Source organism: Xiphophorus hellerii, chromosome 2 (assembly GCF_003331165.1).
Source record: "Xiphophorus hellerii strain 12219 chromosome 2, Xiphophorus_hellerii-4.1, whole genome shotgun sequence".
In the NCBI taxonomy this organism is placed as follows: Eukaryota; Metazoa; Chordata; class Actinopteri; order Cyprinodontiformes; family Poeciliidae; genus Xiphophorus; species Xiphophorus hellerii.
Window position 1 is genome coordinate 1,766,143 of NC_045673.1, and position 18,802 is coordinate 1,784,944.

The 18,802-nt window shown below is 40.0% G+C and overlaps 1 protein-coding gene and 1 long non-coding RNA gene across 3 annotated transcripts in view; one reads left to right on the forward strand and one right to left on the reverse strand.

Moving 5' to 3' along the window:
• The window catches only part of LOC116735489 (protein arginine N-methyltransferase 8-B), a 19,201-nt gene extending 14,107 nt beyond the window's left edge, over positions 1-5,094 (reverse strand). The window contains exons 1-2 of one of the 2 annotated variants that reach the window (XM_032587431.1): positions 4,447-5,094; positions 316-558 (exon numbers count right to left, since the gene is read on the reverse strand). In XM_032587431.1, the coding sequence (XP_032443322.1) occupies positions 316-558; positions 4,447-4,515 (312 nt within the window). In that variant the 5' untranslated portion in view covers positions 4,516-5,094. Of the gene's footprint in view, positions 1-315; positions 562-4,446 lie in introns of both variants that reach the window. The other variant, XM_032587422.1, reaches the window with a different exon arrangement.
• On the forward strand, positions 614-18,496 carry LOC116735513 (uncharacterized). Its single transcript, XR_004342390.1, has 4 exons — positions 614-1,539; positions 15,904-15,910; positions 17,319-17,320; positions 18,481-18,496. It is a non-coding gene; the product is annotated as an uncharacterized LOC116735513 (long non-coding RNA).
• The last annotated feature ends 306 nt before the right edge of the window (positions 18,497-18,802 follow it).

Below are 18,802 nucleotides of genomic sequence, written 5' to 3' on the forward strand. Positions count from 1 at the left end.
CTGCTAGTGCCTTAAATGTGTTTAAAAAATTCAACCGATTTGTGAATTCTCTTTTCTATGTATTTACAGTATGAAGATCCACTGGCTGAAGAAACGTTGTGAGGTTTTTAATGAAAGAGCTCAGCTCTGTTACAGCTTCTACAGGCCAAGGAAGAGTACCGTACTCAGAGTTCTGCTGTTTTTGCCTTTTTGTCATACTTAAAGACAAAAACATCAAACAAATTTCATGAATAACCCAAGTTGATGCAAAAATGTGTAAAACAGTGTTCAGTTCCTAGACGAATCATGAATTTACTGTGATTAACCACGTTTTACCTCGTGAATCCCAAAGTGGGCGTAAGAGTCAAAGTAGTAGTCCCTTGACGTCATCTCATCTGGGCTGAGGAACTTGGCCATCTTGCCCCGGCCGGGGCAGCTGGGCAGGCCGGCGGCGTGGGGGGTGTGAGGGGGCAGAGCGGGCCGAGACGCGGGCTGGACAGAAGGCACAGGCTTGGGCAGCGAGGTCGGCTGCGCTGACTGAGACGGAATAATGCGGACGGGTCGCGGCTGGGGCTGAGGCTGCTTTAAAAAAACAAGAGAAGAAGACAAACGTTTCTTCAACACGGAGAACAAGTTTTCCTTCAACAGGCAGCCTTTTGATGAGTTCATAAAGTACTGAGAGCAAACAGAAACAGCTTTCCTGCAGTGAGTCAGTCTGCAGCAGCAGGCAGAACGTTCTGCAGCCACGATGCTGAGACTGTCAGCCGGACAGGAGGAGCTGCTTTAAGGACAAATCTGGACAAACAGAGACAACTCATCCCAGAAAAACCCAGAAAGCTCCTCTGCTGTTTGTTCTCATTCCAACTTCCAGTCGTCTAAAAATACATGAGAGAAAAAAAAACATATATTTGGCAAGACGGAGTTCTCATGACTACCAGTGAGGCTCCAGCCTCTCAGCAGAGGAACTTAAATCTCCTTTTTAAAGGAAGGAAAATATTTTCCACCTAATTCCTCTGATCTTTGGAGTTGTTCCATCTAAAGCTGAAGTATTTTCTGAGCCGTTCCTACAGCAGCATAAAAACTGGAAAGCTATAAAGATGGAATTATGTAAATGATCTTTTTTACTGAATAACAGAATAATGACAGAGTTTTCAGAGAATTCTTCAATATTTTACACACATCTTTCTGCCTTACTGGTAGAATGACCTCTGAACTCTGAGTTGGGTGTTTTTGGTTTTCTTCTCTCAGTAGTTTGCTCTAATTTTTGTCCATTCCTCCTAACAGAACCGGTCTATTTGGGCCAGGCTTGTTGGCACCTTTAAGCTCCGCCTACAAACTTTCTCTGGTTCTGAGCTCAGGTCGGCTTGCTGGCCTCTCCAGACATGGACTTTATTGTCCAGAAGCCATTTTGGCTCCATGCTGAGTCCAACCTGATTTCTGTCCAGTCTTTACATCCCTCTATGATGTTTTTTAGATATTGCTTCAACATTTTCACAGAATGTTCTTCCTTCATGATGCCATCTATTTTATGAAGTGCACCGGTCCCTCCAGCAGCAAAATGTCCAATGGTTTTTACCCCCAAATATCTGATTTGTTCCATTTCCACATGTGGAGCTAAATTGTGTCCCATAGTGTTCACAGTCTGAAGCATCATGTTGCATTTTATCCAACTTTTCCATCATAATTCTCCAGTAGCAGAAGCTAGATGGTCAATCTGGACGTAAACAACGGCTAAAAATGATAATACTGAAGTGATGAAAGCAGTCTGAGTCAGTGAACACATCACATCCCAACCGACCACTCCTGGTCCAACTCCACATCCAAACAGAACCGGATCAGAACATGAATGATCTTTGTCAGAAGTTGCAGTCAGTGCTCCACTAGAGGCCCCTGCTGTTAGCTGTTAGCTTTATGTTTATCAGCTTCCTTTGTCTGCTGAGCGTCTGCTGAGCGTCTGCTGACCGTCTGCTGGCCGTCTGCTGACCGTCGACTGGCCGTCTGCTGATCATGCTGTCGCTCTCAGCAACTTTACAATCCATCTAGAGATGGCGGCCATCTTTTCTGGAGTAAACAGAGCTCTGCTGAGTGACATCTACTTTCTTCTTCTGTGCATGTGGGTCACTTTGGGGTTGTTAATCAGTCACAGAAGTGTGATTGTGGTTGCATCATTCATTAGTATGAACGACCATAAAAAAAAAAAATCTGATTTCAATAATCAGAGTTGAGCATCCGGACCGGCTGTGTGGACGCAGCCTTACCTCCGCGTACAGCAGTCACTCTGATCTCACCTCGGGAATCAGATCCACAGCAACAGACATTTTTTAATCAAGGAAACCAGTCATGAATCAAATGTGTGAAAGCTGTAGACGTGGACAGATGTTTTAGAACTAAAACTGGTCTGAAAGGTTAGAGGTTTGAGTTGAAGTGAAATCAGGAGAAATCCTGGGATTAGATCTGGATTCAGATTTTCAGGAGTCCTGGTTGTAGCCTGATGTAAAGTGATCAATTTATTTAAACCAACCAATAGGATGTTGGATCATAAAGGTTTCTTAGAGGCCGTGTCATTTCAGATTAAACTCTGACATCCAAGGGGAAAAAATGACTGATAACCAGATAAGAGTCGCCATTCATTAAAATGAAGTCTGCTGAGTCAGATGATCTAATGAGTCTGGTAGTTTTGATCCGTTGAGTGGAGCCGGAGGAGAGCAGCTGTAGGAACAGAAGGTGGAACAATCTGCCTTTGACCCTCAGAACAGATAAACACATTTATGCTTCTATTTCTGACTGAGCGCTGCAGAGAGGTGAGGCTTGTTATCTGAGAAGGGCAGTTCTGTCCTTTCTTCTCTTACACAACACAGAATCTCATTCTGCCTGCTAAAGTCGGTCTAATTTAACAGGACGGGTTGGACCTCCCGAACATTCAACAGAGCCGTCCGGCTTCAGTCAGTCCGCTGGGAACTGCGTGCGCTGTCCAGGGTACTGCGGTACTCTGCGGCGGAGGAGCAGCTCGATTTAATGGATTGTAAAGAGCAGAATTTCTTCTTCTCTGGATGAGTTTGGTATCATGATGTGACCTTCAGCAGCACTGAGTGATGTCAGAGGTCACAGCCTCGTGTTGCTTCGTTTCTGCATTTTTCATCACTAAAAGTTCAGTTTCACAGATTAGAGATACTTTCTGTGCAGGAATGATCAGAGAACCAAAGAACCAAACAGAGCAATAACAATAATAATAATAATAATAATAATAATAATAATAATAATAACAATAACAATAATAATAATATCTGCAACTTTTATACTTCAAAAAGCCATTTTATCTTTGGACCAAAAAAAAAAACATTTCACAAAAGGCAACTTTTCATTTTTGATGAATAATTCATAAAGGAAGTTTATTGTTATCTTTTAAAGATCTAACATGTTGTTTCTAAGATTTTAATATACATCAAAACATAAGACATTTGCAAAGGAAGGGCGGATACATTTTATGTCTTGGAAAATTATGAACTAAAAAAAAAGAGTTATGTTTTACTAAATGCAAAACCTGCATGTTGTTCTTATTACAGCTACATTAAAAGAAAATGTTTTTAATAATCTCAGTCAAAGTTATGAAAGGCCATTGTGGAAAGTTCAAAGAGCCACTAGCAGCTCCGGAACCACAGGTTGGCAAACTCTGTGACAGGTTGAGAAAACGTAGTGCAAATTATTAAGTGGAAGGAAAACGATACACTTCTTACAGACAAACATCTTAAAATGATCAAATCTGGAAAATCTCACAAAGATCTGTTCAATCAAACATCTAAAAATAGAAACAGTGTTACGAAATATGTTTAAAAGGCCTAGTCAAAGTCCAGTTAATCTGAAAGACTGTTAATCTCTCTCCATTCAGAAAGAAGAATGGGAAAAAATAAACTAATATTTTCCTTCAGATTTTCAGCTCCGGACACTTTGTGTTGTTAAATTTCAGCAAAGCATGTTGAGCTTTTTGGTTTTAAGGTGACAAAATGAGGAAAATGTGAAGCGAACTGATCACCTCTGTGCTTTATGTAGAAAACTGATTAAAATCTGATCTGAAGAAACTCAGTCTAAAGCCAGACTGATCCACTGATCATCATCATTTATCATGTCAGAATGTCTGTAGTTTTAATGTCCTGAGCTGCTCAGTCCTTCACGTTGTTTTAATGCGTAATGATGCTGATGTTTAGCAGGCTGGATGCTCCTGATCTGCTGTCTCTCATTTCCACTGCAACGCATCTTAATTTTGATGCGATGTAATTATTTCTTTAATGTCTGAAGCTCCGCAGGACGCCTGGACAGACAGACAGCCAGACAGCCAGCCTGACCCCCGGACAGTCAGTCGGTGCTGCAGCATCCACAGCGGATGGCTCTTCACGCCTTTAACTCCCTGCTGGGATTTTTACAAACCGAGTTTCTTCCCAGGAAAATCAAATTCCTTTTTTTGACACTTACCTCACCGCTCTCAGACTCCGCCATTTTTCTCCTGAGGAGCATGCAGCGAGACGAGTGTCTAATTCCCATAAGAGCCCGCGAAAATGTGCACTTCAAAGTAGAAAGAAAAACCTTCAGCTTGCAGCTCTTAGTCTCTCACAGGTAGACACTTCCCAGCGATTTTCCAAACTGCAAACATCTCAACATATTCTAACATTCTGAAAAAGACAAAAAGAAAAGTCAGTGAAGTCCCAAAGAGCGCAAAGCTGCCACCGGTTCTACAAAGTGCGGTGGATTCCATGGCGCAAAAGTTAGCAGAGGAAGGAGCGCCTCGGCGGAGCGGCAGCATCTTGTCCCATGGCCGGCGGAGCGCAGACTGGAGACTGAAGATTCCCAGACAAAAAGCAGCAGATCCGCTTCAAGCCGATGTTTTATCCTCAGTTTAAATGATTCCTCCACCGCAACATTGTTTCTAAAAATAGTCTCAGCTCTGCTGCCAGAGAGAGAGAGAGGGAGAGAGAGAAGGAAAGAGAGAGAGAGAGAAGGAAAGAGAGAGAGAGTGTTCCGAAATTAGTGGGAGAATCTCTGATCAGCTCCCGTCACAGTTCATGTCATTTCTAATGAAGCGGAACCGAACCGGATGTCTGATCGGCGCTCCGACGGAGCAGAGAGCTGAATGCCTGGCTGCAGAAAGTTCCACTGAGTCTGGGACACACACACACACACACGCACACACCCACACACACACACCCACACCCACACCCACACGCACACCCGCCCACACACACACTCTCTCTCTCTTTCTCTTCTTTAAACTCTGTTATGTTCAGTTCTTTTAAAATTTACTTCCACCTCTTATTTTCTCTTATTACAACCTGAAACTTCGACACAAAGCAGCATCTTTTTGTTTTGTTTTTTTCTCAAATGTTTAACTAAACAAAATCTGAAAAGTGTGGCATACATTTCTATTCAGCCACTGTGTTCTTCCGTTGCAGAACGATCTTTCAGGAATGACTCTACAAGCTTCCTACTAGGAACTGAAGGCATTTCTCTGATTTTTCAGACTATGATTTTCAGGTCTTGTCTCAGATTCTTGATTTTATTTAGATCTGGGCTTTGACTAGGCCATTCTAACACATGACCTGGTGGTTGTTCTGGAAACTGGACCTCCAGGTTTTCATCCAGGATTTAGCTCCATCCATCTTTGCGGTTCCTGCTGAAGTAAAGCTTCCCCACAGGATGATGCTGCCACCACCATGCTTTGTGATGAGTGTGGTATGGTCAGGGTGATTTGCAGAGCTGGTTTTTTCATCCATTGTGCAGTTCCAGTTTACTCTGACCCGACCGGATCCCCTTCTACCAGATGTTTGCTCCATTAACAGTGTGGTTGAGTCCAGGGGTGTAAATATTTTTATTTGCTGTATGAGAGGATTTTACATGACAGATCCATGTGAAGACGACTTGTTTGCAGAGTTCTGCTTCTGAAGCCGAATGCTCTTCAGATCGGGTCACATCAGCCGTTCGCTCCATCTCATCTATGAGATCTTTTGCATTTTTGCACTGATGTCTATTTTGAGGAGAGGCCATCCCTCTCTGCCGCCCACACCGCTCACCGCTTCTTCCATTATTCATCAGAGAGGGTAGCAGATATCCAAGAGGCACCAAGATAGAACGGTGGCCATCGGCTCTGTCGCCCACACCGCGCCGCCTCACCAGCCTGGCTCCAGATCGCAGCAGAGGTTGGGACACAGCGTGCTTCACTCTGTCATGCAAAATGTTCTAACGTCTGTTTTATTTCTCAGAAATGATTTGCAGAAGAGCCGAGCTGTCAGAGCGCACTTTATCACTAAGTTCAGTTTTTAATTTTTAATTTTAATACAGTGGGTTTAATAATAACTCGTGATGTTCCCTCTGAGTTATGATGAAGCCTGCAGAAGATGCTGAAGCAGAAAACACACACAGGTTCTTTAATCTGTGGTTTTTATAAAGGTGAAAGGTTACAGCTGAGAAAACATTTTCAGTATCATCTTTATGTTTAACATCCTTCTTTCTAACATTGATTAAACATTATGACAAGGAGCTGAAATGCTTCTCCTGTCTGAGCAGCTGTTGGTCCTCACACCCACTGAGGTCAGACCACTTTCAGCTAAAGCAATTATTATTCTTACTACTTCTCAAATCCTCATTTCAAGCAGCCCAATCTCTCCATCCAATCATAATCTGCGCAGATCAGTGCGGTGGGAATAAGCAGGATGACACGTTTGATGAATCTGCATCATTACTGCCCTCAGTGATGAAACATTAAAATCACTCCTGACCAGGAATCCATGTTAGATGTTCTGACTCCATCAGAACCGCTGAGTGTGTTCGGACACAACGTCAGCGTTTGAACTGACAAGAAAACATGTTGTCTGAAACGAGACCAAACCCCATCAGAGCTCCACTGAGAGGACGGAAAATGAACCTTTGATTATTAACTATCATTTTCTGTTTTACGTGATAAAACGTTGCTCCTGTCATCATGGGGGATTTTTCTTGTAGCTTAGAAAATTCTCTGTTTGTCATCTGGACTTTAATTCTCTGAAAAACATCCAGCAGCATTTAAAGTGACCAGCAGGAACAAATTTAGACAATGCAGGTCAATCAGCTGTAGATTGACCTGCATCTACAGCTGCAGGTCTGTATTGTTTGTTTTTAGTTTATGTTACCTTCTTATTAAAGTGGTTTTAAAAAGTTTTCATGTGAGTTAAAGAAGGTAGAAAGTTAGTTAGTGTTTTCAACTTGGAAAGAAAAAGTCTTAACAGAAACTTCCTGAGCCTCTTTTAAAATTTTTGGCATAAAAAAATTGTTTCTATGGTTACTGGCATCAATAGATCATTCACCTGCCAAATTGATCATCTATAGCTCTTATAGACAGGAAGTTACTGGCAGCAGCAGCTCAGCTGGTTAAACAGAAACACTGGACCAGAGAGCAGCAGACGAGGATGACTGGAGAGTAGTAGGAGAATTTATTTTATACTCTTTATGAGCACAGACAGTATTCCCGGTTCTCCTGGTTCTCCCGGTTCTCCTGGTTCTCCTGGTTCTCCCAGTTCTCCTGGTTCTGCTGGTTCTCCCGGTTCTCCTGGTTCTCCCGGTTCTCCCAGTTCTCCTGGTTCTCCCGGTTCTCCTGGTTCTTTCATCTTGTCTCCCTCATGTGTCTCCTGATCTCCTGTCTGTATTTTCAGATAGCGACGGAGCTCCTCCTGTTTGTTTCCATATTATATCTATTTTAAACTTTTCATCTTCAAAATGTGGGACATGAAAGAGTTGGCAGCTCCGTCTCTTTGGTTTGAGCAGAAAACCAAACTGAGCTCAGTAATGATTCTCTCTGCAGTGTTTGGTTCAGCAGCCTGTCTGCTGTAACTGTGGGATTTTAATAAAAAAAGAAAACAGAAGGTTTCATTCTATTCAGAGCTGATTGAACCTTCTTGTTGTGAAATGAGGTGAGGATGGGTCGTCACTTAGACCTTCTGCTTTATAATAACAATAAGATGGCTGACACATGAAAGGCTGAGTCTGGACCTGCAGACGCTCTTCTTTGGGCTTTGGTTAATGGTTCTGGACCGGACATGGTTGTTTCTCCTCCTACGGTAATATAACAGTGACAACATGATTGTTTATTTTATAGATTATAAACTGCTTATTTCTCAGATTTGCAGTAAGTTAAAATAGAATCTTCAGCAGATTCTTTATTTCAAGGCTGAAATTATAAACTCTTTCAGTTTCATCATCCCAGTTTGGTTAGAAATCCTCTAAACCAGGGTGTCCAAAGTGAGGCTCAGGGGCCATTTGAGGCACTTGTATGGCCCCTGGATGCAAATGGGAGTGTATGCAGTATTTTATTAAATGAAAACAGTTTGATACAAGTCAAATGACTTTCTTTCTATTTATGTTCTTTTGCTTTCATTTTAATAATTGGGTCGGCGACTTCTTTCTGAAAACCAGAATTATTAACACTGAATAATTAAAACTGACTATATATATTGAAGTTTGTTACAGACGGTTATAATTTTTGCTGCTGGGAATAAAGTTGTAAAGAAACTGGACTTTGTATATTTCAGTCTAAATCTCCATCAGATTGGAATAACTTGTCTCCATCACCTCTCTTCATGTTTTTAAATGCTCTAACATTTTTCTTTAAGTAAGAACAGACTAAAGACAAAGTGCCTGTTTGAAACTGACATTTATAAATTACACGGTGAAAATATGATTTTGAAAAATAAACCCCAATTTTTTTCTCCTATGACTATCTAAATAACCCAAATTATTGTTGTTTATTTTTGACTATGATTTTCCAATCACACAAATTTGTTCTAACTCAGGTGTTTTCCTTGTAAGTGTTTGAGAAAACCTGTTGTTTGGAACATCCATATTGTTCATATTCTATTTCAACGATCTTAAATTATGAAGTAAGGTGATATGGACAACGTTGATGTGAATTTTTCACATGATTTGTTTGCTTCCTTTCATGCTGTTCATCTTAGATCCATCAGCCTGCTAGCCTTGCAACACAGCACATATCTGATCAATCAGGAATCTATCCAGAGAGTTGTGAGGATCAACAGTTAAATGTGGCAAAGCTCCAGACTCCAAATGTCTGCAGACATCAGATAAAAACGCACCATGGCAAACGTTTCTTATCCAGCTTGGGGAGCAAAGTGTCAGCTGTCATTCTCCGTCGCAGCACAAAGGAACTGACAGGGTGTACTTTCTTTTTCCTGGGACTGTTCAGTGAGTGAACTGTAAAACAACAGTGTGTTGTCCATTACTCCATTAGTGTTCTCTGGTTGCATCCAGAAGGACGAGACGAGCAGAAACCCACACAGTGCTGCTGCCAGAGCCATGCTAACCTGGAAGAGCAATCATGTTCTATAAACCTATAAACTTTAGACCAAACAATAAAAATTAAGGAATGAATGAATTACAATAATGAGCTTTGAGAACTTTCTCATAAATTATATTTGCTAGATTAAAATATAATGAGGGAGAGAACTGTTAAAAATCACAAACTTTATTAGCATTTGGGCCATTCCTCCTGACAGAACATGATGGCAGAACAAACTCAATATTTAGTTTGAAATTTTATCAATTAATAACATGGTGAAAATATGGCTTTGAAAATGAACCCTTAAACAACTCAGATTGTTGAAGTTAGTTTTTGACTGAAACTTTACAAATGGCTTCCTGCACTACTCATCCTCTGTGGAGGAAGAAATGGGACGGAGGGGTAAATGGCTTTTGGTTTAATCTTCTGTTTTCCTGTTTAATTAGTTTTAATCATCTTAGGCTTGGTGTTATGTTTGCACTTGAATAAGAACAGCTATTAATCAGTTATATTAAAGAATCACTGACGTCCACCTGACTGTGATCAGCAGCTGACCCTGCTTTGTCTGCAGTAATGGGAGAAATGGCTGCCATCTTCCTCAGGGCATTCTGCCAACAGAAGGGCTGCAAACGCTTTCATTCTGGAGAACACATTCATATTCATTACTCCCACCCATCTGCAGAACATGACAGGTTGATTGAGACTCCATGAATGTGGTGACCTGAGCTGCGTCTCCATTAACCAATGAGCCGTCAGCCAGAACACAAACATAGTTATCTTCATTAATTATCATTTAAGCTCCGTGTCCAACTGGAAATAAGATGAGGATGATGAGGGTGAACTTTAGGCAGCACAAGTCACTTTACAGAGGAAACAGTAACCAGTGAGAGACTGGAGGAAAGAAAATATCATGTCACAGGCATGGTGTCTGAACCATTCATAATTTTTAATAAATATTTACAAAAGAAAATTTGCTATTTAAAAAAATATTTTATTTTTATTTTTAGGTTTTAAAACAGAGAAACAAAACTTTTCAGGTTATTTAAAACAGATAATTAACTTAAAATCTCTTAAAACTGATAAAGTTATATAAAGTATATGTTTTATTAACCATGTTTTTGCTTCTATTAATTTCAAAGTAAACAGGATGATAAGCATTTAGTGACTTTTAGGCCCAGAACAACTTGGAGGAAATGATTTTTTAACCAGCTGTATATTCTTGAAAGGTTGATTCATGTCTTGATTGGAAAAAAGAAAATAATCGACCCTAAAAAGGTAAGTTTGCCTTTTTCTTGAGTCTAATGTGAGACAGACTTTATATTATGGACCTACAACAGTCTTCAGATCCCCTTTCTACAAAAAATTTATAAATTTGCGCTTGTCATTAAAAAAATTGCATGTTTTAAGTTGAAAAGGTAAATCATTTCTGCATGTTTTAACTGATAATTCAGTATTTTTTTCATGTTGCAAGAAACTTCACCAAATAGAAAAATACACACCAAAAATTAAAAAATACAAAATCTAGTTTTGGTTCTGAATACTTTCAATCTGATGACTGAAAATATGAAAGTTATTTGCAACGATCACTTGTTGGTGTTTTTTTCCCGCTGCATGAATGAACAGTTGGATATTTATACTGTATTTATTCAGTGTGATGTTATGCTGCTGCAGTAGTCAGTGTTTCTCAGCAGGGATGTTTATACATTTGTAGACGTACATTGTTCTAATCAATAAGTAATCTTAAACTATTGATCAGTCATCTAAAAACCAGATCGTGGAGCTCATCGTTCCTTCATGGATGAAATTAGTCAGAATTGCCGTCGGGTGTTTTGTGTCGCCTGAAGTCTCAGTTTGCCTGAAATTGTTCAAACTGTAAATGTGTGAAAGTTGAAACGGTAAACAGACGCAGCCGTGTGTAAACTGTGAGGATGATGATGATAATGACTGTCGGTCTGGGCCCAGACATGGCTCAGCATGATAAGCTGCCTGGCTCTCCAGGCTGCAGATGACAAAGGATGATGGACAGGAGATCTTGTTCTGGGTTTGACATTCAGATCAGGGGGGAGGAGGAACAGCAGTGTGGCGCCATGCTGCCTGCAGTATCACTGTCCTGCATGTCCAGATGTTTCACTACAGATTCAGTCAAGGAATTTCAGATATTAGCCCATGTTATTTATATACAGGGTGAATATGTATTTAGAAATGTAACTTCAAAGCATTTTTATTCCTCTTTGTTTCTCATGTTGAATGGATCATTTTGAACGTCTCAAATATTTTCTTGAATCATTTGAAAGCCGATCATCCATCTTGAGGCATCAAGATGCCACATAAATCTTATCTAAGCACAGTGAGCTTCACCGATAAAGGCCACATTGTCCACATAACGGCGCTCATAAAAGTCAGGAGCCCTTTGTGAATCGATAACAACAGCACCGAGGTACACCTGACCATAAAAGGCTAAAAATAAGCTGATATTTCCTTCACTCCTGACAATTTAAGGGCCTCTCTGTTCCTCACAGTGAGGTGCGTTTGGGGGGAATTTGAAGGTCGAAATGGTAAGAAGTTGAATTTTCTGAACTTCTCCCTTTAGCATTGGGTTCATCACCAAGTTCTCCGCCTTGCAGCTTGATACCGTACTGAACATTTTTCTTTGTGTCTGTTTTCAGTGAAAAGAAAACAGCAGATAAGACTGGACTTTTATTTGAGAACGGCTGAGAACGGCTTTGTCAATTTGATGTGAAACGATTCCAGCTCCCCAGGAGTGGATGACCTCGATACGACCCCCGCAGATGAAAGTGTTTCTCCTTCACAAGACCAGAAGATACAAAGAGACTGGAAAGTTTAATCCAAGATTACAGACATGATCTGAAGGACTTTGAGTTTGAGTTGTGAATTTTTATTAAGTTTCTGTGTTTAAGGCTATGTCCACATTTTGGTTTATATCAAGATCACAAATATCCTCAAAGGGCCTTCTGTGGCAGAATGTATTGATGAAATTATCCATTAATAAATGTTAAAAACATTAATAAATACCTGTCTCTGCATTCGAAGGGGACTTCTTCAAATTAAATATCAAACTATTTTCACGTAATAAGAAAGGTAAAAACTGTTTTTATTTGATTGATTAAATATTTAAGCACACAACTGTAATCTTAAGAGTTCTCCTGATGTGGCCCTCCAGAGTCTAAAGGGCCACATAAAAACTTCTGGCGGACCAGATTTGGCCCCCGGCCCTCGAGCTTAACACATGTGACACAGTGGGTTCCGATGATCAATTCAGATTTTTTTATTTTTTAATCATCCTACAATTTAAATGTGACCGCAGTCGGACTGCAGTGTGAATGATTTACAACGACCCAAATGCCCAGAACAACGTAGCCGTCACACAGCAGGGCTCTGTTTACAGCAGTAATAATGGCCGCCGCCGTCCATATGGATCTACTTTAACGTTTTGAGCAACGGAAGCCAACAGCATCGTCACAAGATCAGAACAAGACGAGAGAAGCTGATGGAAAAGTCCAGCTAACAGTAACGGCCTTTAGTGGAGCATTGATTGCAGCTTCTGATCTGGTTCTGACCCGGTTCTGTTTGGCTGTGGAGTCGGACCAGGAGTGGTGCGTTCACTGACTGCTTTACTCCTGGTTCAGAGCTTGAGCTGTGCTTCTGTCCCAAATGAAGCCACTAGAGGAGCTCATGCTACGGTTAGCTTGTTGAGTAAAAACAGTCCAGCTCTCATCTACATTGCAGCAACAGCAGCTGATCCAACTGAATCTGATGAACCAGATAACTCTGCTAGTACTTTGCACTCTGAATGCCTCTGAATGTATTTTGCGTGACAGAAGCCGGATATTAATGGACATAACCACTTTATGTATATTCCTCAGGTGAATGTTACGCCGCACTGGCTCCACAATCCCATCTGCATATTTAAAAGCTCATGCTGTCTATTTATAAAGGTAGCTCATTTGCTATTGATTTATTTTTAGATTGAAAATACTGGAATCAAAGATTCATTTATTGATTTCAGATCCATGTTGGGTACTTCAGAACAACAACACTGCAAGACCTGCTTCACAACTTTTAATTTCAAGGTTGTCCTGAGATTATGCTGAGGAAGGCAAAATGTTGTTCCAGTTGTTTTCGTTCATCAGTGGCGCCCATCCATCCATCCATCCATCCATCCATCCATCCATCCATCCATCCATCCATCCATCCATCCATCCATCCATCCATCCATCCATCCATCCATCCATCCATCCATCCATTCTTTCTTTCCTTCCAGTCTTCTCTAACCATGTGCAGCTCTCTTATTGCAGGGGTGGAAACAGATGATGCTTTGTGGGCTTCTGATTCCTCAGTGAAGGCGCTCAGACTGAGTGCTTCCTCTTCCCCTGCTACCTGCTCCAGATAATGCTCTTTGTAACGTGATTAAAGCTTGGGGAAAAGCTTTGAAGCTGCATTCTCTAATTGCTCTGCGGTCGAGCAAAGCAGATTTTACCTCACACCAGTTGTGGAGTAGACTGTGTCTCAGAAAGTACGTAATGGATATCTTACAAATTAGAGGTCATCACTCTGTTTTATTACTGAGCAGTCTGGAGAATCAACTTTTAGCCTTTGGAAAAATGTCTGTAATCACTTTCCTACTGTGAAAAATACTAAAAAACTGGATTTACTGGATTTGGTTGATTAAAAAATATCATTAAGAAACAATACTTATAATGATTTACAGTCAGAAAAACTATTATCTGAAGTTTTCATTAAGTTCATTACAGCATCAAATCCTTAGAAAAATTATGTTGAACCACTAATTTTTTCAAATCTGATCATCTTTCTAGAGAATTAAAATACAAGACGCTCAATAAGGTGATGGAATATGATCCTTAATTTGGCTGTCTGGAAGAATAACAAATCATAATATTCATGGTGTCTTATTAAATGTAGGTGCTGTTATAATATGTCTGCAACTTGTTGAAGGTGCCACAGTGAGGCGGCTCAGAGGTCCCAGTAGATGCTGGACATGACCTTCATTATATGCTGAGTGCATTTCTATTCCTGTTTATGCATTTCTATGGTTGTTTGTGCATTTCTATGGCTGTTTGTGCATTTCTATTCCTGTTTGTGCATTTCTATGGCTGTTTGTGCATTTCTATGGCTGTTTGTGCATTTCTATTCCTGTTTGTGCATTTCTATGGTTGTTTGTGCATTTCTATGGCTGTTTGTGCATTTCTATTCCTGTTTATGCATTTCTATGGTTGTTTGTGCATTTCTATGGCTGTTTGTGCATTTCTATTCCTGTTTGTGCATTTCTATGGCTGTTTGTGCATTTCTATTCCTGTTTGTGCATTTCTATGGCTGTTTGTGCATTTCTATTCCTGTTTATGCATTCTATGGCTGTTTGCCTCAGTTTCTGCTTTCCACTGTGTGTAGATGGAAACGGTGCAGCATCATCAGAGACACGCTGATGACAGAGGTAATGATTCATCCGTCAGTAATTAACCTCAGCTGCTGTTGCTGCTTCAGGGCTCTGTGCTCTTAGCAAAATATTTAATCAATAACACATCAAATTAGCATGTTTGGTTAAATAAAATATGGAAACAGCTGCTTTTTGTTTATGCATAAAGAATAATCTGAGGTGTTGCAGAGAAACATCAAAACTAAGTGATGGTCTTTAACTTTTAGCTCACGCTTCAGCTAATAAATCAATGTCAATTGTATCTTAGGCCCTAGTCTCTGTATTGTTTTCACGTTTGATCATTTCAACAATTTGCTCATGTTTTATTGTAAAGTGAGATGCTTGTGTTCTTCTTCTCTATTAGGTGATTATTGTAAATAAGAATTAGTTCTTAATAACTTACCTTAAATAATGATTCAATTAAAATGAATAAACCTGTGAAGTGAAGCAGACTAATGGATGTTACAGCAGGAATGAAGGGATCCTCTGCAGTAGTGCTAAGACAATTTCCAGTTTGGTGTTTGACCTGTTAAAACAGCAGTTATGATCATTTGTAGAGTTCATGAATGTCAGTTAATTATACTAATCATGAAAGTTGCACCCTAACATTTTCAACATGTATCATCATCAGCTGTCTGAGCTTGAAAACCAAATTTATTTGGTGGCCCTTGATCACTGGACTGTGGTCAAGGACCAAAAAAATCATCCGGAGGGCACAAATGGCCCTGGGGCCTCATGTTTGACACCCCTGATTCAGAAGATTAATAAGCATTGTAGCACAGTATCATAGCATCTTTCAGTAGCTTCATCTGCATATCACTTGTTTTTATTTTCCTATTTTAGAAGAAATGAATTTAAAATATTTTCACTTCCTCCATCTTGCTACCAAAGAATATTTTTATTTCTTTCTTTCAGAAGACAGGATGAATGTTTTTGCTTCACTCATCTGGTGCCCCTCCTTCATTCTAACCTCGTCTTCTAGCAGCTTTCCCTTGATAATTCAGCCTTCGCATGACGAAGAGGTGATGTACATGCAGCCTACAGCCGTCCACATTCACTAACTTATTGTTTGTTTCCCCCTGTCCTCCAAAGCCCAGTGGCCATAAAGTAAGAGTCATGACAGACAGCCAGAGGCCTGGACCCGGGCCCTCGGTCTCAGAGCCTCAGTCGGTTGGCCCTGATAGCATAGAGGGCTGCACATGGGCTCCCAGCTGATAAATGAGCTGACAAGCCTTCTCGCCGTTACTCATTCCCCTCCTTGGGGAGGGAAAAAAAAGAGAAAAATTGGAACATTAGGAAGAGGAAAGGAGAAAAAGATGGAAAGAAAAAAATGAACTGACTGTAGAACAGCTATTTTTAGTACGCCTGTTACATGCTCCATTAATTTGAGATGGTGGGAGAGAGACGTGGGTGGGAGGCTAAAGAGGGGGACAGGTGAAAAAAGAGATGGTGAGGAAAAAGAAATGACAAGTAATATTGAAAACATAACAATCATAAGTTAAATCTGAATAAAATAAATGCGTGAAACATAATAAAGCACATGATCTTGCTTAAAGGTATATCCTTCACCAATTCTAACTCCCTGGTGGCTTCAGGCATCTTTAAAAAGATATAATCTTTTGCTAAAATGGATTTTATTTATTGGCTTTAGGTCAGGGGTGTTCAAAGTGCGGTTCGGGGGCCATTTGGGTTGACTTTGTGCGGCCTTCAACTACAATTCAAAACCGATACAAATTTGGCTTGACCAGCGCAGGTGGTTGATGCACTTTTTATTTGTTCAAAGTATTTGTATTTTTGTAACTTTAGCTTAAAATCCAACTTCGCTGCACCTAAATCAGCTTTTGTTTAACTTATTAAGCTTGGCTAAATATAGCAAGCGTTTTGAAAGAAAGTGACCCAAATCCTGTTCCTATAACTGAAAATAAATTTGTTCAGTTGAGCCCAAAAGAAACCAAGAACCATTTTCCATTTTTTAAAACAGCAAACATGCAAAATCTCTTAAGTTTTGGATCCATGATGAATAACATCCATTTTGTACAACAACAAAAATCTTGTGACTTTTTTTGCTTGATTTTAGTTCTTCTTCTTTTTCTGGGGCTGTTAGTACTTTTTACTGTACTCTGCCCAGTGGGACAAAACGTTTGGACATGTGAAAATCACTTTTAGTGATTTACTATCATGTCTGCTCTGATGCAGTTTGACCAGAATTAAATGAACAATTCACCACACTGACTGGAAGAAATTGGAATAAACTTCCAATTATGGATTAACGCAAAGAAAATGCAGGCATCTGTTGATTTTATGAGAATTTTGACGATTGAGGAATCAACCTTAACTGGATCCTGTGCAGATATTTCAGTCTGCCAGCCCTCATCCTGATGTCCAACGATATTGTTGCTACATTTTGTGCATCAGGTGATGGTTTTGAAAAGAACTCACAGCTTCTGATTGTTTGGTGTCTTACCTCAGCCTCTCTGGTCTGCTCTTTAAATCACATTTTCTTCTCTCGTTCTGTTTGATCAGCACCTTTATGTCAGCTCTGTACTCATTCTCTGCTGTATCATCCAACATTAGCAGTAGCACTGACCTTTAACCTTTCTTCTCTTATTGGTGCATAGTTGTTACCTGTTTAAGGGCTGATATTTTCACTCTGCTTACACCCACATGACATTAGCATTAAAGTGGATCAGTCTGGGTTTTCTGATGACCTTAAATGTTGATAGCAATAACTGACAGACTCTAGTGAGCCAACTAAGATCTGAGTCTTTGTTAAGGTTCAATTATCTAATTATCTCTTTACAATTTATCAAAACATCACTAAAACATATCTAAATGCACAGGTTGTTGTTGCTTCATCTACACATGTTAAAGACTTTATCTAAGTCTGATTCACCTCACTGGACGCTGTGAAAACATCTTGATGGTTATTAATATGAACATGTTATCAGGGCAGGATCAGTTCATCTACGTTCACACAACACAAAATAACATGAAGCTTGTGCTCAGGACATTCACATCGACCACTCATTTCCTGTTTTAATCTGAGTGGAGGTCCTGCTCTGTTGGCTGCAGTGGCCCCACATGGACCCACATTTCTTGGCAGCCGAATGCTGCAGACATATTAGTAACGGATAATGTAACACGCTGTTCATCTTACGACTCCACTGAGTCTTAAAGCAGAACATATCACCATCTAAGACGCTGAACAAAGTGAATCGATAATTTAGGAGGAATTCTTCCTGAAACGGGCTGAGGTCAGAATAAATTGGTGCTGCTATCAGATGAACTTTTATGCTTCCTCTGCATTTATAGTCAAGATTTTTACAACAAAGTCTAGTTTCCTGTTTGTGGTGAGAGGAAAGGGCTTCAAGCTTTTGATCGAAGTCTTGTTCCTCTGGCTTCTACTCTTGTTATTGCATCCAGCTTGGTTTGAAGCTGCATAATTACTATGTGCAGCTACCCTGAATGTAACTCTGTGGTAAAATCATTCAAACCTTTTAAAAAGTTCTGAAGTGCATCCGCTATAAAAATTAAGGAACAGTCAGTGAATCAAAGGTCAACACCCACAGATGTCTCATGGCCTTTGGATCACGACAAACTTCATTTTCTTGCTGGTTCAGACAATTTATTTATTTTATTTTATTTTATTTTTACTTTTTACAAAAATCCCCAGTCCTAACCCACAGGACTCATGGCTCTATCAATGACAGCAAGTCATCCAGAAAAGCAGCCGCAGACATGATGCTGCCACCACCGTGTTCGACTGTATTCAATTCGTTGTAGTTTTTTTCTATAATTCACAGCAAATGCAGCCTCGAGTCCACTTTACAAAAAATGTCAATCCAATTCAATTACATGCATTCCAATTGATCCTAGTTATCAATCAGTGTTTTAAACTTAGTTTATCATCCAAATGAGTTTAAAAAAAATTCTAAGGAAACCCAGAAGGACATTTAGCCATTGACTTGCAGCATTCACTCCTCCTGGACGTCTCGACAGCAGATGTGCACCTAAAAATGTCACATTATTTTGGTTATTTTAGAATTTTAAAATATTTT